Source organism: Cyphellophora attinorum, assembly GCF_001299255.1.
Source record: "Cyphellophora attinorum strain CBS 131958 chromosome Unknown Contig13, whole genome shotgun sequence".
NCBI lineage: Eukaryota > Fungi > Ascomycota > Eurotiomycetes > Chaetothyriales > Cyphellophoraceae > Cyphellophora > Cyphellophora attinorum.
Genome location: NW_017253241.1, coordinates 320998 through 344718, shown reverse-complemented (window position 1 = coordinate 344718; position 23721 = coordinate 320998). Strand labels below are relative to the sequence as shown.

Here is a 23721-nt window from a genome sequence, read left to right as displayed (position 1 = left end):
CTATAAGAAGTTGAAGAGAAGATATGTCAACGAGCGAGAAGAGGTCAGAGAGTCGCAGCTGCAACATCAAATCAACATTTGACTTGAACAAAGTGAAAGATTGGCAGTCACTTCACCACTGCAGTCGCACCTTCCACGATCGCGCTTCGCAAACACTTTCCACGACCGCCTGTCGCTGCACCTTCTCAAAGGTAAACCTCTATGAAATCGCCATAGCGATCGACGTCTACCACAAGCAGAGAAGCACAGTCTCAAGAAACCCACAGCCAAAACTTGCCAGCCCAGTCTTCTTCCACCTGTCGCGTACGCACAATATCTAGCGTCATCCCGTGAAAAGCCTTCGACACTAACAACAAGTCGTGGATCTGTGGATCCGACCACCCTGCCCAGATCCGTTTCCTGAGCCCTCGGGATCGCGGCGCGTCGTACGGCGGGTAGCGTGGGATCTTGGCCGGTTCTATGGGGATGACTGATTCGAGAATCTGTTGGAGGATTTCTGGTGGCATTGAGGGTAGGTTTGGAAGTGGCCGACTTGTCTGTGCGTAGCGTTAGTGGAAGGAAGGAGACGTCGGCCCTAGGTGCCGGAAAGGGGACGCACTGGTGGAGGAGAGTTCGTCTGGTCGTCAGCAGGCGAACGGATAGAGCTTGTCTGGTCATCGGAAAGCTGACGAAGATTGTTGCTCTGGTCATGAGCAAGTGGAGGAGAATCGCTTGTTGTCTCCAGAGGCCTCCCTGACTCTGCACCTGCAAGATGAACGTCGTCGTTGCGACTCTGTGATCGGGGTAAGCTTTTGCAAGACGGAAGACTGGCAATGTGCCGTCACGACACGTACCAGATCGAGCGCTACCATCTCTACCGTGACTTCCACCGTAGTGGCATCATCAGGTGAAGACGCCATCGCGCTACTTATAGTCATAGCGGATTAGTTTTGAATAGCTATTGATCTTGGTCAACTACAATAGATCCCTTGGCACCGCACCCAAAGGTGAATGAAACGCATTGGGAGCGTACTGAGCATGGAAAATTGACATGGAATACTGTCAGCAAATGCAAGTAGTCTGATGTTTGTGGGTGGCATTGTCTTGAGCTGAGCCAGCTTGGCTAGGACGACGAACATATATCTCCGAGTACCTTGTTCGAACTCAAGATCAAAGGAACACCTCGAAATGCCGTGAACGTCTTCCTTGCATCGAACACTTGCGGTACATCGACTTTCGAAGGTGGGAGGTTCGCCCTTGAGGCATTTGACACGGTTTGTGCAACTGCCATCAGGGTCCTCGCATCATCACCAATTGGCAAGAGCGACGACCAGCGCAACTCGCCTTCCACCTTGCTTCTTTCCATTCGACATCTGGCACCCAGCACTTGTTCCTACCAACAGCCTGTCGACTCACTCAAGCTGTCGTCTCGGGCCCGTCAGGCCCAATCAATGTAGTCGTCGAACAAGCCGGGCACGGAATGACGAGCGTCGTCCTCTGCGGCTCAGGCTCAGGCTCAGCCTCCCTGGCGACAATCGTGCGCTTTCCAACTCCACCGCCAAGAGCAGGAGTCGGCGTACAATCATGTGGTAGCACAGTCGTAGTCTGACAGGTCGGGCAAGGGATGATCAGCGTGGTTAGACATCCAGCTTCTGCTGCTGGTTCGCGCTCCCGAGCAAGCAAATGTGCGTGATGGCGTCGACCGACTCCGCCAGTGAAGGTAGGGGCCGGAGGCGTAGTAATGCAGTCCCCAGGAAGTACAGTGGTGGTTTCGCAGGTCGGGCAGGGGATGATGAGTGTAGGTAGACACTCCTCGGGTGCTGACTCGGGCTCTCGGGCGGCTAGCATATCGCGACGGCCGACTCCGCCTGTGAAGGCCGCTGGAACGGACGGAGGAGTAGAGCTGCAGCCCACGGTCGTGGTCTTACAGGTTGGGCAGGGAATGATGAGGGTTGTGATGCATTTTGCGGTGATGACCTGACGGGCGGCGATGAATGGATCCTCTCGTGGGACAGTGGCGACACCGGGGTCTGTTCGTGGGACGTTGACCGTGGTGAAGCTTGACTGTGGTACGGTGATGAGGCTCACGGTCGATCGGTTGCCGTCGATCAAGGTAAGGGTCAAGGTTGGCTCAGATGTGGTGTCGGTGGTTCCCAGGGTGGTGAGGGTGAGTGCGAGGAGTGTGCTTGCTGTGAGATGCATGATCAGGATCAGCGACTGGAATTCGATGATATACTCGTAATTCGTTGTTGATATCAGACTTTGGTACAGGAAGAACCTTGGATTTGAATACTGGATCCTTCACCTTCTGCAGAGATGGTTTGATGCTGACTGAGAGTGTTGCTGATCAAATTGGTCAACTCATAGTCCGTCACTCCATACTTATACCTTCGGCGCTGGTCATTGCAACCCACGATGAGCAGGCGCAGCAGCTGCGAGTTCTCCCCGATCTCGAAAGCTCGACACAACTGTAACATTCTTGTCCATCTACCACTTACTTTTCTGGATGTATGCGCTGCCATTGGAAGTCCGTTCGCCGCAATTGACACTCCGTGCAAGGCTTCGAGACGGCCGCCGGATCGCACTGACCAGCTGTAGAAGCAGCATCTTCGTTCACGGCTCCGACCAGGCAGCCGTCTTCAGGTCAACGGACGTGGTATTTGGTCGAGGAATGGCAAACGCCGACGATGTCGCCCCCCGTCAAACCATGTACGTGAGCCTCACGAAACGACGCGGAGCATGAGATGATGTTTCACATGTGATGTCGCCGTGCTCGATCGAGTTTCTCAGGAAGCGGAGGCAAAGTAAGGAACCACTCGGAAAGGAAGGTGCAAGGGCTTGTTGCTTGTTGGCCCCCACACCAGAACCTCCGTGTAAACCGGCTTGTCTGTTCGACAAGCCTTCTGCTCCTTCATGTATGAACAAACGAATGCTACTCATCTCTCACGAATCTACTCGCCTTCCACTTCTGCTACCTCCATCACAACTGCCTTGTTCTGCTGTTTCGTTTGCTCTAGATGCAGCCACAGCGCATCAGCGTTGTACCTCTCTAGTACCTGCGTAACGTCAGGCGAGCTATTGCCATTGACGGCATCACTGTGATCGTCTGTGGAGACTCGGACGAAGGGCAAGAGGACCTCAAAGATCTGGTCTCCAGTCTCACTGGTAAGTTGAACATTGTCCAAGATCGTGCTGAAGAGGCGGACAAGAGCAGCTTGAACCTGTGCTCTAGCTGACCGCGTATCGAGCTGCTTGGACGTGATAGGTGTTATTTGCGAAGGTCTTGTGTCGTCAATGGTCATATCGATGTCAGAAATCTCTTTCGTCCTGACTGCTCCACGACCTGAAGCCCCTTTGCCGTCTGATCGTCCATGCCGCGTATCGCGTATCGAAGTGAACAGCTTGAGCAGCGAAGGCGCCACCTCCTCAATTCGAGTAGACATGAAGCTCCCAGCTCCACGACATAGGCTCGCAATGGCGTCTGCAGCTGCACAAGCATTGTAGGCCGTCTCCGTGCCGCCTTCGTCGGTAGGAGAGTAAGCAAGCAATCTAGGCACGATTGCTGGCCAAACGGAATTGATGAGTGGGAGGAAAGAGTTCTCATGATGCGAGAGGAGCGGAGCCACCTCGTCGAGCAGCTGTAAAAGGGTTCTGCGAACGCTGGACGATGGAGAGCTCAGGTGTGGCGCTGTTGACTGGGCGATACGGAGGAGTAGGGTGTAGGACTTTGGGAGTGGTGGCTGTTTGGGCTCTTCTGGTCTCGCAGGAGTGTCAATGTCCTCATCATCAAGGTCGTTCGCTCCATTGTCGTCGTGCTCTGCAGGTTTGTTGGTGACCGTTTCTTTCCAGGGTCGATGTGGTGTAGTATGAACATTCAGCGACTCAATTTCCTGCTTGACTTTCGTCTTCCGAGCTCTCAACAGTTTGAGATCGTCCAAGATATCCTTCAGAGTCGAGGGAACGACTCTGGGCCTTGCGTGGCGTGGCTCACTCATGTGCTCGGTTATGGCCAACTGCGGTTGCTTTTTGCTCTCATCTACCATCACTCTGAGCACGTTGAAAAGAGAATCGACTAAGCCAGGATGACCGTGAAAGTTGTCCAATGCAGAGAAGATGCTCCCAATGAGGTCGTCCACTTGCGGTATGATGCTTGCGCCACAGAGACGGACCATCGTGAGCAGTACTTGTGGCACTTGTGGGGTGATGTCGAAGGAGTTGAGTTTCATGCCGATGGAATTGACCAAATAGTCTGCATTTTCGATCAGCATATCGCCTGTGGATGGATAATTGCAGGCTTTGGCAAGCAGATTGAGGCCTGTGATGGCGTGCTCGCGGAGTGATGGGGTCGGAGAGCCGAGGAGAGCCAGCATGGGATATAGCGAGTCGAGAAGCTCTGGGCGATAAGCAACATCTAGCATCTCTGCCTGAAGGACTACACTCTCGATTGCTATGGCAATCATCTGCCAGATTCCATGCTCGTTTTGGTTTGTCTCGCTTGTTAGCCAGGGAAGAGTCGCTGCGTAGAGATCTGACACTAGTCGTGGTCGGCTAAGAGCTATGCTGCTCGAATCAGTGATTGTGATGAAATCGTCCAGATCTTTTGTGTCATGGTCTTGTGAAAGTGATCGCAGGGCCATCCACGCAGCCACGAGCTGATCCTCTTGAGTTCCGTAAGAAAGTCGACGTATGGCTGCCCGTGCAAGAGTGTTGGAAACTCCCAATTCTCTCATCTCTGCCAGCAGACGATTCAAGCCAGCGGCAAAGCCGCTGTCATTGGTATTGCTCAGCAGGACGGGCGGGAAATTTCCCGGATGCGTGTTGCTTGCCAGGTCAAGCAGCGCAAACGACGTGCCAGCATCTCGCTGTTCAACCTCGTGCTTCGTGCTCTCAATGGCGTAGATGTTGGCAAGTCCGTCCGTCAGACCATCGGCCAGTTGCGTCACAACTTCGTCCGAGAGCTGCGATGAGTGAGCTGCCATTGCAACTGCGCCATGCAGCTGGCGTAAAAGTGGCTCTTTTGGGCGAGATTCGCTCGTTTGTAGGGTCGTGGGAAGGGCAAAGCACCACGCATCGATTTTGGCGAGGAGCATCTCGCTCGTTTCGGGTTGAGAATCCAGCAAATACTTGATCTTTGACGTGACAGCGGAGGACTGCTCGAGCTGTGCTACAGTAATCAGCGTTTCTAATGCCAAAGATCGACTACCAGCAAGCGACCGTGGGCAGTCTTGCAATATCGTAAAGCAGACCGTGGCCAGGGCAGATCTGACCTCAATGCCTTCATGAGAGCGCAACCGCATGACTTGCGTGAGCGCTATCTGTACCTGTTCGCTGGTGGCACGGAGCCATGCCTCATCCAAGCCTTCCTCATCTGACTCCTTCTCCGATCGGAGTTGGGGAAAGACGACGCTGTCGGCAAGCGTTGATGCCAACATCTGGTCAAGCAATTGCAGGTACGCCACGAATACCTTCCTCGTTCGGCGCGCTTTTGTACTTACTCGCAAAGCCTTTGTCAGCGATGAGACTGTCCGTGGTAAAAGGCTGGCAAGCATCAGACGATCTGAGACAGCAGCCACTACCGTCTTCAAAGCTTGCGCTGCGGTGAGTTGTACTTGGTCCGAGACACTCTCTGTGATTGCTTCGACCAACAGGTACGCCAGCTGATCGACTATATTCTTTGACCCAACATCATTGAAAAGCTCGCGACCCCTCTGCTTCTGTGAGAGCTGGCCGACTATCGTTTGCATACATTCGAAAGCCAAAGACTTGACTTCATCGCTTACCGGACTGGCCTTGGCTTGACCACCAGCCAGAAGAGTCATCAAAATGAGAAGCTGCTTCGCCATTTCTGGCGCAATGTTGGATTTCCATCCTGCCGAAACGAGAACGATCACGCAGGCAATCGCTGACTCGATGCAACTCGAAGACAGACCTTGCGCCTGATTGAAGACATGTGTCAAGGGAAAGAAGGTGTACTCGGCGAGCTTCTCGTCCAGTGCCCGCCGAACATCTTCTCGGTGCAGGATCTCTTGCACGTTGACCAACGCATTGTAGATTTGCTTGACGGTAGCCTGTTTCCCTTTGAATCGCAGCGCGACAGAGCTGAGATCTACGCAAGCTGGACGTAACTACTGACACGTAAGCACTACGAAAGGAAGAGGAAATGCAGTTTACTGACCAGCTGGAACGCTTCCTGTCGAGGTAAGGTCATGTTCGAGGCATTGTTCTGGAAAGCGCAACCCGGAGTACCCCAGCGGCTCTACGATCATGGAATTTCGCCGTGCTCGTGCAATTGGCTAGACAGCCAGATGGATTTGAGATTGAAGCCCGAAGTTGAAACTCTGGTGGAGATGTGTGGCTGGTGCTGCACTTGTCAGCCACCGCCAAGCGAGACTAGCACCTCAGTTCAGCTGGACAAGGGGAATCTCGTTCGTCGCGTCCTCGTCGCGACCACCGATGCCTTCGAATCAAAGTGCTTGGGCAGACCACACCGCCTGTCGCTGGCCAAGGCAGAGTCGGTGTGTGTGCGCTTGAGAAGACCCATAGACATACATAGGAACTCAACCATGTTGACATGATGCCTGGTCTACACGATATCGAATCAAGTACAATTACCACGGACCTGGGTCGGTCGGGTAGACGGCCATGTGGTCAGGATCATTATTTGTCCATGTTGCGTCTTACGTCTACCACTATCAATTCGGATCGATCCTGATGCAATTGTCGAAATAATCTCAAGCGATAAGATCGTAGCTGAGGAGGGCTTGCACGGTTAGGCGGTTCGATCTGTGCGCAGCCGAGCTGCTAGGAAGCAAGATTGCTCTAGCAACTGTGGGAAGCGAGACCCAGCCACTACCAAGATCAAGCGAGTGCCCGGAGATCGAAACGGCCGTCTCAGCGACCAATTTCCATGCTTGCCAGTCAAATGATCAAGAAGCACTGCAGTAACTTCGATGTGACACATGTCCCATTTCCAGCTCATTGCCGTGATTAATCGAGAGCACAACGAAGTGTATGAAGTCTTTTCGTCACAATGCTGAGCCTAAGCATGCCTCTATCGGTCGTCATATATACTCTCAGCTCTGCACTGTAGATCATGTGTGCAGTAATCGATAGGCGCAAAAAGCTGTGCCAGGTTTTGCGGCGCGTGCCACGTCAGGCTTTCTGAGAGCTTGGTTACAAGCAGGTTGGGCAGGACCTGCAGTGGATTGTCCGGAGTGTTCTCCAGGCCTCGGAGGAGGTGCTGCAGGTTGTGTCACGGAAGTGGGGCTCGACAAGGAACAGCGATCGACTTCCAAGGATGAAAACGAGGTCGTCAGGGGCGCGTCCAATAGGCGTCATGCCAGAGATGATTGCCGAGGAGCTTGTCTGCTCTAGCTCTTCCTGAGCTTGATCACTTGCTTGTCAAGAAACAGGCTGGGAAACCATGATCGAGCATGGTCGCACAGACAGCTCAACGGTGCGACAGCTTGCACGAGTGTCGAAGACCGCCGACCTGAAGGCGCTGCTATCATGCGGCGCTGTAGGGTATGCTGCTCGAGCTCAGCATCGTTGTCGAGGTGACGGCGAAGATGATTTGGGATGATACGACGTCACCTCTGCCCGCTTTCGTGTTGACCAGGCAGATATCAAGCTGAGAAGCTGTTCAGCTAGGATGACCAGCACGGGATCATGCACGATGGCGGTAGCTAGTACTGAAGTTAGTAGACCCTAAGCATTCGTTGGCTACGTGAAATTACGCGCTAGAGCCGCTTGTCGGTCCTGTTTGCATCATTTCGGATGTCCATCCTGTCTGTGTTGGCCTCAAGTCGAATCGCCTTCGCTGCCAGCCTCTTGCATGCAAAAGACGATGCCGGAGCCACGTCGGGTCTGCACGACGTAGACCTGGTGGACAACTTAAAAGAGGTCGAGGCAGTCTTCGTAGTCAGTAATCTGCCTAAAATTTACCTAGTTGCCGTGCCATACATCATCTAGACGCAGTCGCACCTACTTCCAGGAAATTTGATAAAAGAGCAATCACACCTGAAAGCCCTTTTCAATCTCACTTGCAACCCTTCCCGTCTCCCAACTTTTATTCCGCACCACCATCTACTGTCTCACCTAAACCTACCATCCTCGAACCTCAGTCTTAACAGTACTAATTGTACATCTCGTACCCTCACACGCGTACTCGAGCATCTTCTCGCAGACAATTGCGCGCTCTCCTTCACGACCTCAAACCTAACACACGAACTTCTTGTGTATCTCTTGATATCTTCACAATGAAGTACCTTCTCGCCGCTGCCGCCATTGTCGGCTCAGTCGTCGCGCAAGATCTTGCGAGTCTCCCGCCATGTGGCGTAAGATCTCCCTACTTTCACAACCACTGTTCGCGTACTAACACGGAATGCAGCAAACTTGCATAAGCAACATGCTTGGTCAAGCTCAAGCCCTCGGCTGTTCTAACACCGATGCTGCCTGCCTGTGCCGCAACGTCAACTTCGGCTACGGTGTTCGCGACTGCTCCAACCAGGCCTGCCCCGATCAGTCTGCTGTCTCGAGCGTCATCAGCTACGGTCTCGCATACTGCGCCAGCGGTGAGCATATACGAGTCCGACTTTTGTATGCCCTCACTGACCTTCTCTAGTTGGCTCTGGCAGTGGCACTGCTTCGGCCTCTTCTGCATCCGGAACTCCTGCTGCTGCATCCGCCTTGACTGCTACCGGTGAAGTTTCTGGCGCTTCTGGTGCTGCTGGTGCCGTTGCTGGTCTCACGACGATCACCACTGACGGTTCGACCATCACTGCTGTTGTTACTGGCGGAAGCACAATCACTGTGAGTCAAGAGTCTGGCCATGACGGATAACGTGCTGACCTTGGCAGGACGCTGCATCTGTCTCATCCATCACTGCTGCCGCCGGAGGCGCTGTTGCTGCCGGACTTGTCACCTTCTCGAACAGCGCTGGCAGTCTCGTCACCGGCGTTGTTAGCGCTGGATCGACCATCACCGTAAGTTTGCATACCTTTTCATCAATTGACAAAGCTGACACTCCTCAGGACGCGTCCGCTGTATCCTCTGCCGAAGCCGCTGCCTCCTCTGGAACTGGATCTGCCGGATCTGCTGCCAGCAGCGCCTCAGGTAGTGCCTCATCAGCTCTGAGCGGTGCCTCCGAGACTGCCTCCTCCGCAGCTAGCAGCGCTTCCGAGGGCGCTAGCAGCATCGCAAGCAGCGCTTCTGAGGGTGCTAGCAGTGTTGCCAGTAGCGCTAGTGCTGCTGCCAGCTCAGCCACCGCCAGCGCCGGCCTTGCCCCTGCTGCGACCGCTGCAGTCCACGGCGTTGCAGGCCTTGCCGGTCTCGCGGCTGTCATGCTGCTGTAAGGGATCTGATTTTTGGCGTTCTGCACACAACGATACCCATAAGACCAGTCCAGATGAGCTGCGAATGGGACTTCGACTGGCATGGCGATGACGAACACACACGAGGCTTACGTCTGTATCTCTAATACCTCAAAAGAGCCTGCTACTAAGAGCTCTGATAATAATCAAAATCGAACAATCGTTCCAATTGCATACTGCCAATCGATTCTGCCATAATTTCTTACTTTACGTGAATAATTCAGAAAGCCCAACTCACCCGGTGAGACGAGTGTTACGTTTGACCGTTTTCGTTCACACGACACCGCGCATTTAGCAGCCATCCGATCTGGAGGCCGGCACAAAGCAACGCTGGGCAGTGTTCACGAAGTTCTCGTATTGGCTTGCAGCCTGCGAGGATGAGGCACACGGAAGGCAGCGATAAGGCACATTAGGCACTCGCTCGTATTTTGGGGTAAGAGCGGAGTGACATCAACGCGCTTCGGGCTAAAGTGGTTTTTCCAGCGCGTCGCGTTTGTCGGAAACGGCGTTCGCAGCAGGCACGACACACTGAATTTGAGGCAGCGTGCGAGCCATCGAGTACTATATGTTCAAGCATCCGAGACGCTGCATCATCGCTCTGCGTTCCACCATCCTTTCGAGTAACCATCCGATTGCCACGGCCCTGACCCTAGCCTCGACAAGATCATCTCGTCATCGGCAGCCCTGCCGCAGTGTTCACTCGTTACAGCCGTCTCTCGTTGCCTCACGCGAAGTACTAGGAATGGCACAAGGCCGCCAGTCCACACTAGGGTACGTTGTATGGCAAGTGAGGCCTCGTCGCTGTCTAACGCGCACAGGAAATTCCTAGGGAAGCAGCAGAATGGAACGAAACCCAAAGCGCAGTCTACATTGGCCTTCAACGGCAAGAGCAATAAGAAGAAGACCGATGCTACGAAGCCCGAAGATGATGATGTTGATATGACCAATGGCAATGACACCAATGGCCATGCTGCCGAGGCCTCAGGCGATGACTCGGCTTCGAAGAAGCACAGTCGGTCGCCTGTGGAGGACGAAGAGGATGATTCTGATGATCAGCCGGTTGTGAAGAGGAAGAGGACGACTGCTCCTGCCGCTCGAACGGCCAAGGCCAGCCCTAAGGCCAGTCCAAAAGTCGAGAAGAAGAATTCTGAATCACCTGTCCCTACGTCCACTGCAACCAAAAAATCGAGTTCGCCAGTCGAAGAAGAAGACGTCTCGGAGGAGGAGGAACATTCAGACAGCGAAGGAGAGAAGCCTGAAGTCAAGAAGAAACAAGCTGCCAAAGTTCAAGTCGCTCTGAAGAGCACGGGAAAAGATCCATATCCAGACTGGAAGGCAGGCGACCCAGTACCATATGCCGCGCTATGCACCACGTTCTCGCTTGTCGAGCTGACCACGAAACGACTCCAGATTATCGCATACTGCTCAGCCTTCCTCCAGCAGGTGCTGAGACTAACGCCAAACGATCTACTGCCTACAGTCATGCTTATGCTCAACAAACTGGCTGCTGATTATGCTGGCATTGAGCTAGGCATAGGAGAGTCATTGATCATGAAGGCGATCGGCGAGAGTTCTGGGCGGTCTCTGGCCGTCATCAAGGAAGATCACCGCAAGATTGGTGACCTGGGGCTGGTGGCCGCAAAGAGCAAATCGAAGCAAGGCCAGATGTTCAAGCCAAAGGCTTTGACCGTACGAGGTGTGCATCAGGGTCTGCTGGAGATCGCAAAAATGGAGGGACATGGCTCTCAAGACCAGAAAGTCCGAGCAATTAACAAGTTGATGGCGTCTGCCGATGTCTCAAGCGCCAGCAAGGCAGTCGATATCAACAAAGACAAGGGTGGTGCGTCAGAAGCCAAGTTCCTGGTTCGCTTCTTGGAAGGGAAACTCAGACTTGGGCTGGCGGAAAAGACTGTCATCGTTGGTCTTGCTCAAGCTGTGGTGACCCACGAGACCTCTGCGGGTGGCAAGAAGATGACCAGCCTGATCAGCTGGCGAAGGGCGAGGCCGCCTTGAAAGAAGTCTACAGCGAGCTTCCGTCGTACGAGGTGATCATCCCAGCTATGTTGGAGCACGGCATCATGAAGCTGCACGACTCGTGCAAGCTACAGCCTGGCGTGCCTCTGAAACCCATGTTGGCAAAGCCTACCAAGTCCATCACGGAAGTTCTCGACCGCTTCGAGGGCAAGGACTTTACCTGCGAGTACAAATACGATGGCGAGCGGGCTCAGATTCATTATGTCGCCCCACAAGCAGAAAAGGAGTACCCTGCTGCTGAGAGCACGCTCGTCAAAGATCCGAAATCGTTCAAAGGGCTTGCCTCGATCTTTTCACGTAACTCGGAAGATCTGTCAAAGAAGTACCCAGATATTCTCGAGAAGCTCAACACCTGGATCAAGCCTACCACAACCTCATTCGTCCTCGACTGCGAGACTGTCGCTTGGGATCCACAAAACAAGAAAGTTCTGCCCTTTCAACAACTCATGACACGAAAACGCAAAGACGTCAAGACATCCGATGTGACAGTCAAGGTTTGCGTCTTCGCTTTCGACATGCTCTTTTACAATGGCGAGCTTTAGTGAAGAAATCGCTCCGCGAGCGCCGTAAACACCTCCACGAGGCCTTCGAACCTGTTGAAGGCGAGTTCGCTTTCGCTCAGTATGGCGACGCGACCGACATCGACCAGATCCAGACCCTGCTCGACGACTCTGTCAAAGCTTCCTGCGAAGGCCTTATGGTCAAGATGCTGGACACTGAGGAGTCTGGCTACGAGCCTTCGAAGAGATCTCGAAATTGGCTCAAGGTGAAGAAGGACTACCTGCAAGGTATCGGCGACTCGCTCGACCTTGTCGTGCTCGGAGCATACTACGGCAAAGGCAAGCGCACATCTTGGTACGGTGCCTTCCTGCTGGCAGTGTACAACCCAGATACACAAGTATTCGAGACAGTCTGCAACATTGGCACCGGCTTCTCAGAACAATTACTTGAGGAGCTCCATTCCGAGCTGTCGGAAATCGTGATCGACAAGCCTACCTCCGACTACTCGCACAGCACGACCAAGAACGACCAGCCAGATGTGTGGTTCAAGGCAAAATATGTCTGGGAAGTCAAGACGGCGGATCTGACCCTTAGTCCGCGATACAGAGCAGCGATCGAGGAGATGGGTGCAGGCAAGGGCATCAGTCTGCGGTTCCCACGGTTTATCAAGAAGAGAGATGACAAGAAGCCTGAGCAGGCGACGAGTGCGGAGCAGATCAAGGAGATGTATCAGAATCAGGAGAGCGTGAGTAAGGATGCGAAGACGGGGATTGATGATGACTTTGAGTATTGATCATGTTGATGAGAATGGGCGTGGAGTACGCTCTGGCGAGAATCTTATCTGTCTAACGGCGGAAAAATGTCCAATGATGCTGAGGGTGATGAGGCAGGGCACTGTGGCGCCATATATGAAGCATGACCGAAGAACATGATCAGTATGGCATGGCAGATTATTGCGGCATATACAGCATCCAAATCACCATGCAGAGCGAGGAATCTATCGTTAGATCGAAACCAGTGTGGAAATGCACCATAATGCCTTGTCCCTATCTTCTGAGCCTGTTCCCGCGAAGACATGCCATCAGTCAGGCCATAGATGTAGGCTTCGCGACGCCGTATGACGAGGGTGTGACCGTTCACCGGTACCATGATTCTATACTGGGTCCAACAGTTCGGCTTTCGGCTTCGACACTAGCTACGGCTGATGCGACTTCACCCGAGGGGCAGCGCTACTGACATGTGTTCAGGGGCATGCTAATCATTCAGTCTGCCTGATAATGACAATGACGATGGCGGCGATCTGAACTCCTACGGCACCTAGGTGACTACCCATACATTGACGCCGTCGCTGTAACGCCGCACACTTCGCAATGGTATCAACGTGCTCAACACCACTCTGCTTCTGCCATCTACTGGTAGCACTAGCATTGCATCACAACTTCCCACCCCTCCGCTTACAACTCGTCTCTTGCACAACCATGCCCAAACCTCCAACAATCTCTCCTTCCCGCACTCCACATACTCCCCCACCCCACCCTCAAACACCCTCCTACCATCCCCCAACACCAACCCCGGCTCAACCACAAGCGTCTCCTGATACCTCCTCCCCAACTCCTCGCTCTCACTTCTCCCCAGCCCCCTCTCCAGCGCCGGCATCTCCTCTCCAGATTCCCGCTTCATATGCTCCGCCAACTCTGTCATCAACGCCCGGAACTGGGAGGTGAGTTGCGCCAGGCGCTGTACATCGTGTAGAGAGCACGCAGAGAAGCTACGATAGAGCTCAAGTAGGACAAGGCGGGCATGCTCGTGGTCCAGCCTGTCGTGTTCGGCGGCGGCGGCGCCGAGGGTAGGGCCCATGTGGCGGATGAAGGCGGGGCGCATGATGATTTCTTCGGAGAGGTCGTGGCGGATTAGGCGCCAGGTTAGGTGTTGTAGTGAAGCGAGTTGGGCGTTGCGAAGAGCCAGGGCGTGAGGTTGGGAGGGTGGAGGAGGGGTGCGGAGGAGGTTTAGGAGTGAGATGGCGGCGGTGTTGATGGCGGAGTGGTCGAGGTCGATGATGTGGTGAAGGAGGGCATTGGTGGGGGCGCGGATGTTGGTGTGTAGGTGTTTGGGTTGTGGTTGTAGGGTTTGGATGGCGGGTCGGAGTGGTGGGGAGTGAACATTGTTGTTGGATGTTGCGGAAGGGAGGGTGAGTTTGGCGTTGCTCGTGTGACTTGTTGGTGTGGTGGGTGTCTGAGGCTGGCTGAGGACGCTCACTGGTGGACAGGGAACCGAGGCGTGTTCGTGTTGGAAGGGATGTGATGTCTATGATGCGACGATATGGCAGTCTGCCTGACAGCTGGCAAGGGGACTGTGGTAGTCTTGTGGTCGTGTACGAGCGATTGAAATCCAGAGGGACTCGCTATGGCAGAGCCAGGCCGTTTGATATAAAGTCCAACCCTCAGAAAGTCGCCGCTCAGTCACCTAGATAGTGGCATGATTCCTTAAAATTCGCCGCCTAGAAGAGTAATGGGGGACTTCCCACAAGGGCCACCGCACGATGCGGCAAAGAAGCCTGGCAATAATGGGATTCAATTGCAGCTGCCGCACCAGTAACGAGCCGTTGACCCTTGCCTATGGGCACGGCCAGGCTCTGCAGACCACTCAATCTTGCTCGTTCCTGTTCGAACCCTCTGCAAAAGTACATTGAAAATCCACACGAAATCTGGAGCGGAGGTCCACACGCAACGAACCGATTGGGTGGACGGCGACGCCGAGTTCCGCTTGGCTAAATAAATGGGGGAGCTGCCAGCAAAGTCTCGGAACATGATAGTTGTTCCAGGCAACTGGTAGGTAGTTACATAATACACAGAGATGCTGAGCCGTGGGCTAGCAACCGAATGCTTGCCTCCAATGGAGTGAAGGCAACGAAATCCGCGTCCCATCCAAGCCAAAATCCCACGCCCGCTGGAACGCTTGCAAGATACCCATGAAGTCCTCATTACCGCGTCTCGTCAGGTGGACGACAGCACTCATGGAGTAGACACAGTACTGTTATCGTACACATCTCTAGAGTTCCACAATCGCCTCATCAACGCCTCATCAGGTGTCAGACCGTCATCATCTGCTCCGTCGACACTGCCGCCCGTAGGGGTGACGCCGATATCGTCAGGACTGCCCTGGCGTGAAAATTGCACTCGGCCACCTCGTCCGCGACTACTCGATCTCGAAGCGAGGGGGGAAGGCCCGTTCTGTTGCTCCTCCAAGCTTCGGCTTATTCCGCTTCTGTTGTTCTGGTCAGGGGCCAGGAATTGGCCGGTTCGTCTGCTTGGCGGCCGGCTTTTTGTTGATGCTGCACCTTTCGGCGTGATCATACCAATATCTGCCGGGAGTGAACCATTGTTCTTTAGCCGTGTCAGACTCTCTACTATTGGATTGCGGAAACGGCGGACCACATCAAGTTGCCGGACCGCTGTAGTGTAATTCAGTTTCAGGGCTTTCGAATCGTCCATGTAAGAACGGGTCCTTCCCCGTGAGCCTGATCGACTGTGCAGCGAAAACGTGGAGGCTCCGCCCGTATGCAACATAGAAGCCGGCGGCGTCGTTGGACCACCCGGAGCTCTTAGTTGTTCTGTTCTTTCGAGCTCTAATCGCTGTTGTGTCCGTGAGGGGATGCTGGAAAAGCGGGCCTTTGCGACACTCCGCGGCTTTTCGGGCGACTGCGATGGCTGCGGTTTGTAATTATTCAAGAACGTGGCAGAATCCTCGTCTGACGCATCATCAATCATGCTCTTGACATCACTGGATGTAGATGGCTCTTTGAGGAATCTCGAGACCGCCTTATCGGCTGATGCCGAGCCTTCGGCTACGGAGAGGTCTGGAGTGTCTGGCGTAGAAGCTGCTTCCGAGTGATTGATCTGCTGGAATGACCTGTTGGAGTCATTCCTACCCAGACCAGCGACTGCGGAAACAGTTGACATTGCTGGTGGTGCTCTTGAGCCTCTTCGAGCTTGCTGTAAGAGATCGGGATTCGGATGACTCGCTTCATCGGTGTTCTGTTGCTTTGCAATGGCCCGGGAGGCGCTGTCTGGCCTCAACTGAGAGGCGGGTAGTACCTTGCTCGAGGTCGCATCTGATGTCTTCCTCGGTACTTCATCTGGTGTTGGAACTCGTGCAGGCGTCGAGGACTTCGAGTTGGCCTTCGAGTTGTTGCGAGTGAGCTCAGGGGACTGCGTCGTTGAGTCCTCCCACTCGCCCTCCTCCTCTTCACCTGAGCTTTGATTGCCTAGCTCGAAGAACCCAGTCTTCTGGTTCTCGTCCTTTGGCTTGGGCGTCGGAGCAAGACCTTGCCTTTTCAGATTTATATGAGAACCCTGTCGTCCGGTGCCTAGGATTGTAGCGGAGTGGTTCTTCCTCAGGTTGCCTGCCGAATGGTTCTTGGGAAGAGTGACATGTGAGCTGTTGCGCTTCGTCAACGGACCAGGAGATCTCGGGCTTTGTCCAGGTGTCGAGGCTCCCGACTTCTTTCTTTGGTGGTTGTTGCGATTTGCATTGGCAGTAATGTTGGCGCCAGAATCGGTGCGCTTGATCTTGCCAGACACAGTCCTACTATGCCTACCGACGATGTGAGGGCGGTGCGCCTTGTGAATCTGAGGCTGCTGCTTTCCCGACGAGGACAATGACTGGCCTGAGGCAGATCGCTCATGCATAGATGGCCGCTTCGCCGATGCGGGGGATGTGGACGGCATGCTTTTGAATCCAGCCCGGCTGGGTCCACCGTGACTTTGTTACTGACAGAGGTGGCTATGCGACAGCATTATTGCCCCCAGGAAAAGGTTTGAGAAGTGTCTATGGAGTGCAGAAGCAATTGTTGGTGAGCCATTCTTGCGCACCTCCACAGCCGGGAGACCTTCACTTCAAGACCACGTAACGCGATATTTGGAGTAAGGCAGCCAAACGCCTCTAATGAAACCTGGTAGACACTGGCAGGTGCAACACAATCCTGGTCGTCACTCTTCACACAACACAATCACACTGTCTTATAATGGGACTGTCAAGTATCATTGGAACTTGTCTTCATGGCCGGAAGCTACATTTCTAACACTTCTTGCGCGCGCATTGCCGCGACTGCGCCGCATGGTGGCCTGGATATGGTCTCCGATGCTTCGTGTCCTTACGTACATACCTAATGTACGACTCGAGTGTAAGGCCCCTTCGCAACAGCACCCATTACCAGCGAAGTCATTTCCAGCTCTGTCCCCGGCGCTTTACCGAGCCTCTAAAGACTATGGTCGAATGCCCAGCAAGTAGCGGGACTTTAATGACCAAGGTCATCGACCTCAATGATCGGGATTGGGTGGCGCCCTCGCAGCAGGACACGACGCAGTGTTTCGATTCCAACAAGTTCGCGACCAGCTGGGTTTGCTTCAACGCAACGAACGATCAGGAGACCCTGCAAGGGCGACCTGGTCGTGACCTGTCGAGTCCATGGACGAATTCCTCGCTCTCTCAAGCTGTGCGATCAAGCTGCGTTTACTAACTCAAGCGTCTTCCCATAAGGGCCTGCCTAAATTGATCAACGAGCAGCGAGGTTTTGAACTCTCGCTGGATCGTTCACTGTTTCTGGCAGACAATCACGTAATACCGCGCGCTGGCATGGCGTGTCTAGCTCGACGGCACTAAACTCGCTTGTCGTCGTATAGTAGGTATAGTACACGGCACGCCAAAGCATACTGAACGCCATACTGTGATAGGAACGGTCTAAGCATGCGAAGACTTCGGGCCTCACCCGTTTCGTCGATCATCATCGATCTGGAAGGTCTCCGAAGTGCAAGGCTGGCCTCTCGAACGACCATGGACGCTGATGGATGCGGTCGTTCTTGCGAAGTATCTCAACACATTGTACTAATACATCTGCGTGCGTGCCTTCAATTCCTCTCTGGACTCAAAGCAGATGCTACGAACTTCGCTCAGCATCCTGTGCAGAGTTATCCGATATCATGCCTGACCTATCGAAGGAAACCGAGCTTCAGCATCAGCCTGTCGCTACCGAAGACGAGAAGAGCATTCCTGCTGAAGCGGGACCCACTGAACTGTCGTCAACCCAGAAGCGATGGCGACCATGGCAAGCAGTCGGTGCCTGCTTGATATACTTCAACAGTTGGTGAGTTGCTCCTCGCATGTCTCTTGGGGACCTCGGTAGAACGATGTAAGGCAAGGCGCGGACACGGCGCCTTCGTCAGCTCAACATGACCTAACCTAACCACGGGCCAGAAGAACTCGGCCACTGCGTCTGTAATGAACACGCGGCACTGACACATGCAGGGGCCTCACAATGAGCTTGGGCGTCTACCAGGCCTTTTACACAACGACACTTATTCCTCACGAGTCTCAGGCCAGAATCGGCTGGATAAGCGCAATGGCTTTCGCCATGAGCTTCTTTGGGGCTGTCATCGCAGGACCCCTTGTCGATGCAGGACACCTGAAGCCTGTCTTGACAGCCGGCGTGGTCCTGACATGCTTCGGACTGATGATGACAAGCCTGTGTCAACATGAATACTATCAGCTTCTGCTCGCCCAGGGAGTCGTCATGGGCTTCGGATGCGGTCTACTTTTGCTGCCGAGCATGAGCATCCCCGTTGTCTGGTTTCCCACTCCCAAAGGAATGGCAATCGTATTCACGCTGACCGGAGTTGCAACGAGTATCGGTGGTATCATCTATTCAGCCATGTTTCACTAGTGAGTGTTCTTTCCAAACTTGGATCGCGAACGAAGTAAAGACCGAAGGTCTCAGAAATGTCTCTGATGCCTTTGTCTCCTGTTCCAGTACCATGTTACCCTTCCGTCCACTTTCTCACACTTCGTTCGCGTCACGATCCAAGCTAACAGAGAACGAAGCATCGAGCATGACTCTGGCTGGCGATGGGCAGTACGTGCAACCGGATTCGTCAGTCTTGGAACGTCTACTGCTGGAGCCATGATGCTGCAGTACAAGGAGGCCCCTGCCCAGCGGCGTAAGTTCTTCAACCTATCGATGTGGAATGAGCCAGGCTTCAAAGGGGTGCTCCTTGCCGCGTTCTTTGCTTGGGGCTGGGCGTTCACACCCATAAATTGGCTCGAAGGCTACTATCTCCACGAGCAGCGCATACGGCATTCCGATGTACAATTCTGGCTCGTCCCGATTGCTTTCGCAGGCGGCATTCCAGGTATGTAGAAACTGCCAAAGAAAACCCTCTCTTTAACGATGTGGCAGGGCGCATAGTCCTGAATGGCCTTGCCGTCAAGTTCGGAGGTTTCAACACGTGGGCTTTAACAGTCGCCGCCTGCGGGATACTCAACTTCTGCTGGATGGCTGTTCACACCCAAGCTGCCGTAATTGCCTTCGCCTTCTTCTACGGTTTCGTTGTACTTGGGTTCTCTGCGGTCACAACGCTGGCGATCATGTCCCTAGCTCCCGACAGGATAGACGTCGGCACTCGACTCAGCATGGCTATGTTGGCCGCCGGCTTGGGGTTGCTCGCTGGCTTCCCTTTAGCTGGTCAAATCTTGTGGTCTACAGAATCGGTAAGTTGTGTCATTGTGTCACAGTCGTCTTGAGGCTGATCGGAACACAGTTCACCGGTATGCAAGCATTCACGGGTGCAATCATGCTTTTGACATTCGCCATAGCGATGTGTGTCCGGCACGTCCACGCTGGCTTCACGCTGAAGGTGATCTGAAAGCATTCCAGAGTATGATCTGCCGGTCACTTACCGCTGTTGCAAGACAACATCGACCCAGCATCGTCTGATGGTCGTATAGTCCTTCTTTCAGCAGGTACAGAAGCGGAAACCGCATAGAGCGAAAAAGGCTTCCGCCATTTCGCAATTTAGCATATATGACAGCACAAGTCCTTAACATAGGAGCCCAAATTCATTCCTCTTGCATCACTGCCTCGAATATTCCACGTTGGTGATCCGTCGACCAAGTACAGTAAATGGCAGTATATCTCGACGTTGCTTGGCAGGTTATTATTGCACATGTCATTTTGAACTTCAGAGACGGAATCTTCTTCCTCCGAACACTCCATTCAGCGCAGCACGCCATCTCCTTCGCGCTCTTTCATGACAGCTTCAATTCCACATTCTCCCGGCCGATAGGCCAATTGGCCATGCTGAGTTCGACGTACCTGAACTCTCGTCCTAGATCTTGCGAGCTAATGCGCAACCACGAGGCGATAGAAACTACGATTGGGGTGCGCAGGGCATGAATCGTCAGCAACGACTAGCTGCCGCGCCCTCGCTCATCCGACTAGGCCCGTGGTTCTAGGCCATCTCGCGTTTAATCTGATCTCAACATGTCCGTCCGTTGCAAGTTTCGACTCACCTAAACAAGATGCTTTCTGGGGCTGGCCATCTAACGCTTTGACAGTTCCCGCACTCGCCGCAGAAGCAACAGGCCAAAGAAAAGTCTATGACGCATCCCGCCTGCTTCAAATCTGAATCGGACCCGTTTCTAATCAATCTCGTCGATCTGAAGACGTTATCTGCTCGTTGCCTTGGCTCTGAACAAGGCGAGGTTAAGTCCATCGGTGCTAAGTTGAACGACAGCTTCGGTCTCGACAGCACAACTCGTCCGCAGCAAAGATGTTGCCACTTCGCTCCTGACCATACTTTTGTGATTTCTGTTTTCCGGCGGCATCATCATTAAATCATTGTTTTCATTGTGGAGGATTTAAGCATCACGAAAATTAAGCTGCACGGTATAGAGCTTTAAGATCAACACCGATCCACGGGAGACGGTAACGCGACGACATAATGGCATTCACATACAGAGCATCACTGCCGACACCGGTCACACCGTCGATGCCAGTATGCGCACCACTTCCTGTAGGAATCGAGCCCCTACCAATCACTCCACCGGACGCAATAGACGATTTCGACGACAAGACATTCAAGCCAGACTCGCGGATCATAAAACGTGCTCTCCACGTGCTCTCAACGGAACGAACCGCCTTGGAGCATCTGGAAGACTTGTATCGGACCTCGCCTGATGCCCAGCATGCCCTCATGGGCGCCGTCACGCAAATCATCCATACCGAAACGCGGCATGGCAAAGTCATATTCACAGGTATTGGAAAGTCAGGCCATATTGCGACCAAGCTGTCCGCGACGTTTAATTCGCTAGGAATCCAGTCTGTATGCTTGCACCCGGCAGAAGCCCTTCACGGTGACCTGGGCGTCATCCGGCCGAATGACACGATCGTGATGATCACATACTCTGGCCGGACACCCGAATTACTACAACTGGTTCGACATATTCCGTCTGCCATACCTATAATCATAATGACCGCGCACACCAACCCACACACCTGCCCACTGCTCACGCATCCTATTCGAGCGGCATCAACCGGTGCCCAAAACTTCCTTCTCCCCACTACCCTCCACGAAACCGAGACGACAAGCTTTGGCTTCTCGGCGCCAACAACCTCGACCACCATCACATTGGCTCTGGGCGATAGCCTCGCGCTCTCAGTCGCCGAGACACTGCATTCAGATTCTGGCCTCGAGACGCCCACCGTCTTCGCCCAAAACCATCCCGGCGGCGCGATCGGCGCCGACCACAGCCAACGGATTCCCCATCATCAACAATCACCTCCATCGCCGCCCAAAGACCCTGTCCTCCGGATGTCCGACCTCGCGACGCCCCTCACGAGCATACCCCACGTGCCTGGCTCCGCCCACTGCACACGCACCCTCGACATCCTCCTCACCGCCGCCCGCTCGCCCTCCGGCTTCGTCTTCTCCTCCCCCAACCACCTCATCGCACCCCGACGGATCCAGAAATTCGATGACCCCAGTCTCATCGTCGATGTACTGTACGATGATTTCGGGCGGGTGGTAGTTGAGAAGAGCGACTGGATCTCTATTCTCGGGGAGACGAGTGTGGAGGAGGCGCGGGGGTGGATTGTGCGGATGCGCGAGGAGGGGAGTGGGAGAGGGAAGGGGTTCTTAAGGCATGGGACGATTTTAGGGGTTGTGGAGGGGGCTGAGGTTGTGGGGGTGGTTGAGATTGAGGGCGTGCTCGGGGAGGAGTTCTAGCTTGTTGGTTTGAACTGGTGGCGCGGACAGACAAGTGACGACTGTTATGAATATTGTGCAATGGGGGGTTAGGGACTGAGAGCGCTCAGATGAGTGACGCGAAGCAAGAGAAAGAGCAAAGGTGTGTATATGTGTATATATGCTCGGCTGCCTGACTGCGATGGATTGGGTATCTCAGAAGCAAAGAAATGCAAGTTACGAAATTTTGTCCTCGAAGGAGGCAGCCATCCGATCAGGCGTACCAGTCGTCCTCTTCGTCGTCCTCTTCGTCGTCGTCATCTTCAGCGTGCCGATCTTTCGGGCTGTCACTGTCGCCTGCCGTAACCTCGTACGCATCATCGAGTGCCCTTTTGGCTTGCTCTTCAGACACGGCCTGCTCATCAACGACCATAGCACCCCCAACCTCACCACCACCAGCACCAGCTCTGATCTCCTCCCGCCGCTCCTTCAATCGTCTCACCCGCTCTTCAAACTCCTCCATAATCTCAAATTCTTCCTCTAACCGACCTTTCTCCTCGTCCTCTTCATCTTCAGCGAGAATCTCTGCGGTCTTCTTCTGCTCTGCTGCTTGTTGTGCGGCAAGTTCTTCTGCTGAGAGAGGTGCGGCGGAGATTGTTGCCGCTGCGTAGTCTGTGAGTGCGGCGGGCGGTTGGTCAAGGAGGGCGATTTCGCGCTCGAAGGCTGCGAACTCGTCTTCGTCTATTTGCTGCTGGGCGGAGCGCTGTTGGTCCTCGGGCGGAGGTGCAGCATTGGCAAGCGCACCTGGCGTTACGTCTGACGGATATGGACGCGGCGGCAGTGGTGCTGAGTCTTGTGGTTGCAACCCTGTCGGTATTGAAGGTACCTCAGGAACCGCCTCGCTCTCGACCTCTTCCTCCTTCTCGGCCAGACTGGTCACTCTGGACTTGGGCATTTTCCGTCGGTCCATCTCAGCCTGCTGTGGTCTCTGCTCCTCGTCATCTTCTTCGTCCACATCGTCAAGTTTCCGTTTCTTGTTGCTCTTTGTGCCGTTGATGTTTGAATCTTGTGAGGTTGCCTTCTGAACATTCTTGCGGTGGTTTAGACTTCGCAGATGGCCCTCCCAGAGTTTCTCTGATTTGACGTTGAGGTTGCATATGTTGCATATGAGTGCATTGGTCTTAGTGTAGGTGAGGTGTGGGTGTGAGATGCGGCGGGACTGCCGTTCTGCAGCGAGGAGGGCGCGGACGTCTGCCATGGTGCGGATAAGGACGGTCGGAGGGTGTATATCAGAGCGAGGACGGTGGTTTAAGTCATTGCATGCCACTGGGTAAGCCGTTTCATATAGCGAGGATTGGCCTGCAGCAGTTGGCCAGAAAGTGAAGAGTCGATGTCACTGCCGGAGCTGGCGGAATTAAGATCCGGTTCAGGCTCCACCTAGCGAGTTGCCAGTGCTAAGAGATTGCCTCTTCTCTCGGTCAGTCACTTCGATGTTCTTCCTCTCCGCACGACATGCGACACTTCTCTTCCTTTCCTACACACCGCCAACTTCGACCATCAGACGCGATTTCTACCAATCGCAATACTCGACTGGCGCGACCGACTCATCGTGTTTCGCGACAGGCGAATCGTTGATCTGTCTTAACTGCGCCGAGGCGACATACTCTTACTGCGCGAAGAGGGGCTGGAGAGGCTTGATCTGAGCTGTCCATATTCTTCAGCTGCTGTACCTTGTTAGAATCGCATTTCTACTATTCGTGATTCTGCCTGGCGATAGTCGTCATTCGTAATCATTCTCCTTGTAAATGCGCACAGCTGCT

General features: G+C 54.0%; 9 protein-coding genes across 9 annotated transcripts; 4 read left to right on the top strand and 5 right to left on the bottom strand.

Moving 5' to 3' along the window:
- Nucleotides 1–251: 251 nt before the first annotated feature.
- AB675_11370 (uncharacterized protein) lies at nt 252–899 on the bottom strand (the record flags this gene model as incomplete). Its single annotated transcript, XM_018140210.1, has 3 exons — nt 252–536; nt 599–772; nt 834–899. The coding sequence occupies 3 exons, from the start codon at nt 897–899 to the stop codon at nt 252–254; spliced, it is 525 nt and encodes a 174-aa protein (XP_017999900.1).
- Nucleotides 900–1395: 496 nt separating this feature from the next.
- On the bottom strand, nt 1396–2181 carry AB675_11369 (uncharacterized protein; the record flags this gene model as incomplete). Its single annotated transcript, XM_018140208.1, has 1 exon — nt 1396–2181. One exon carries the CDS (start codon nt 2179–2181, stop codon nt 1396–1398), a length of 786 nt encoding a protein of 261 aa, XP_018000052.1.
- A 749-nt stretch (nt 2182–2930) lies between these two features.
- On the bottom strand, nt 2931–6187 carry AB675_11368 (TEL2-interacting protein 1; the record flags this gene model as incomplete). Its single annotated transcript, XM_018140207.1, has 2 exons — nt 2931–6104; nt 6155–6187. The coding sequence occupies 2 exons, from the start codon at nt 6185–6187 to the stop codon at nt 2931–2933; spliced, it is 3207 nt and encodes a 1068-aa protein (XP_017999814.1).
- Nucleotides 6188–8237: 2050 nt separating this feature from the next.
- AB675_11367 (GPI-anchored CFEM domain protein A) lies at nt 8238–9332 on the top strand (the record flags this gene model as incomplete). The annotated part of the gene is made up of 5 exons (XM_018140206.1): nt 8238–8315; nt 8369–8552; nt 8603–8790; nt 8838–8963; nt 9012–9332. 5 exons carry the CDS (start codon nt 8238–8240, stop codon nt 9330–9332), a joined length of 897 nt encoding a protein of 298 aa, XP_017999911.1.
- A 760-nt stretch (nt 9333–10092) lies between these two features.
- On the top strand, nt 10093–12678 carry AB675_11366 (DNA ligase 1; the record flags this gene model as incomplete). Its single annotated transcript, XM_018140205.1, has 5 exons — nt 10093–10121; nt 10169–11288; nt 11339–11464; nt 11579–11878; nt 11968–12678. 5 exons carry the CDS (start codon nt 10093–10095, stop codon nt 12676–12678), a joined length of 2286 nt encoding a protein of 761 aa, XP_017999863.1.
- A 465-nt stretch (nt 12679–13143) lies between these two features.
- AB675_11365 (uncharacterized protein) lies at nt 13144–16612 on the bottom strand (the record flags this gene model as incomplete). Its single annotated transcript, XM_018140204.1, has 3 exons — nt 13144–13287; nt 13344–14140; nt 14917–16612. 3 exons carry the CDS (start codon nt 16610–16612, stop codon nt 13144–13146), a joined length of 2637 nt encoding a protein of 878 aa, XP_018000006.1.
- A 1251-nt stretch (nt 16613–17863) lies between these two features.
- AB675_11364 (putative transporter MCH4) lies at nt 17864–19582 on the top strand (the record flags this gene model as incomplete). The annotated part of the gene is made up of 5 exons (XM_018140203.1): nt 17864–18027; nt 18189–18602; nt 18762–19069; nt 19117–19427; nt 19478–19582. The coding sequence occupies 5 exons, from the start codon at nt 17864–17866 to the stop codon at nt 19580–19582; spliced, it is 1302 nt and encodes a 433-aa protein (XP_017999958.1).
- Nucleotides 19583–20659: 1077 nt separating this feature from the next.
- Nucleotides 20660–21943, top strand: AB675_11363 (Arabinose 5-phosphate isomerase KpsF; the record flags this gene model as incomplete). The annotated part of the gene is made up of 1 exon (XM_018140202.1): nt 20660–21943. One exon carries the CDS (start codon nt 20660–20662, stop codon nt 21941–21943), a length of 1284 nt encoding a protein of 427 aa, XP_017999956.1.
- Nucleotides 21944–22175: 232 nt separating this feature from the next.
- AB675_11362 (uncharacterized protein) lies at nt 22176–23159 on the bottom strand (the record flags this gene model as incomplete). Its single annotated transcript, XM_018140201.1, has 1 exon — nt 22176–23159. One exon carries the CDS (start codon nt 23157–23159, stop codon nt 22176–22178), a length of 984 nt encoding a protein of 327 aa, XP_018000104.1.
- Nucleotides 23160–23721: the final 562 nt, after the last annotated feature.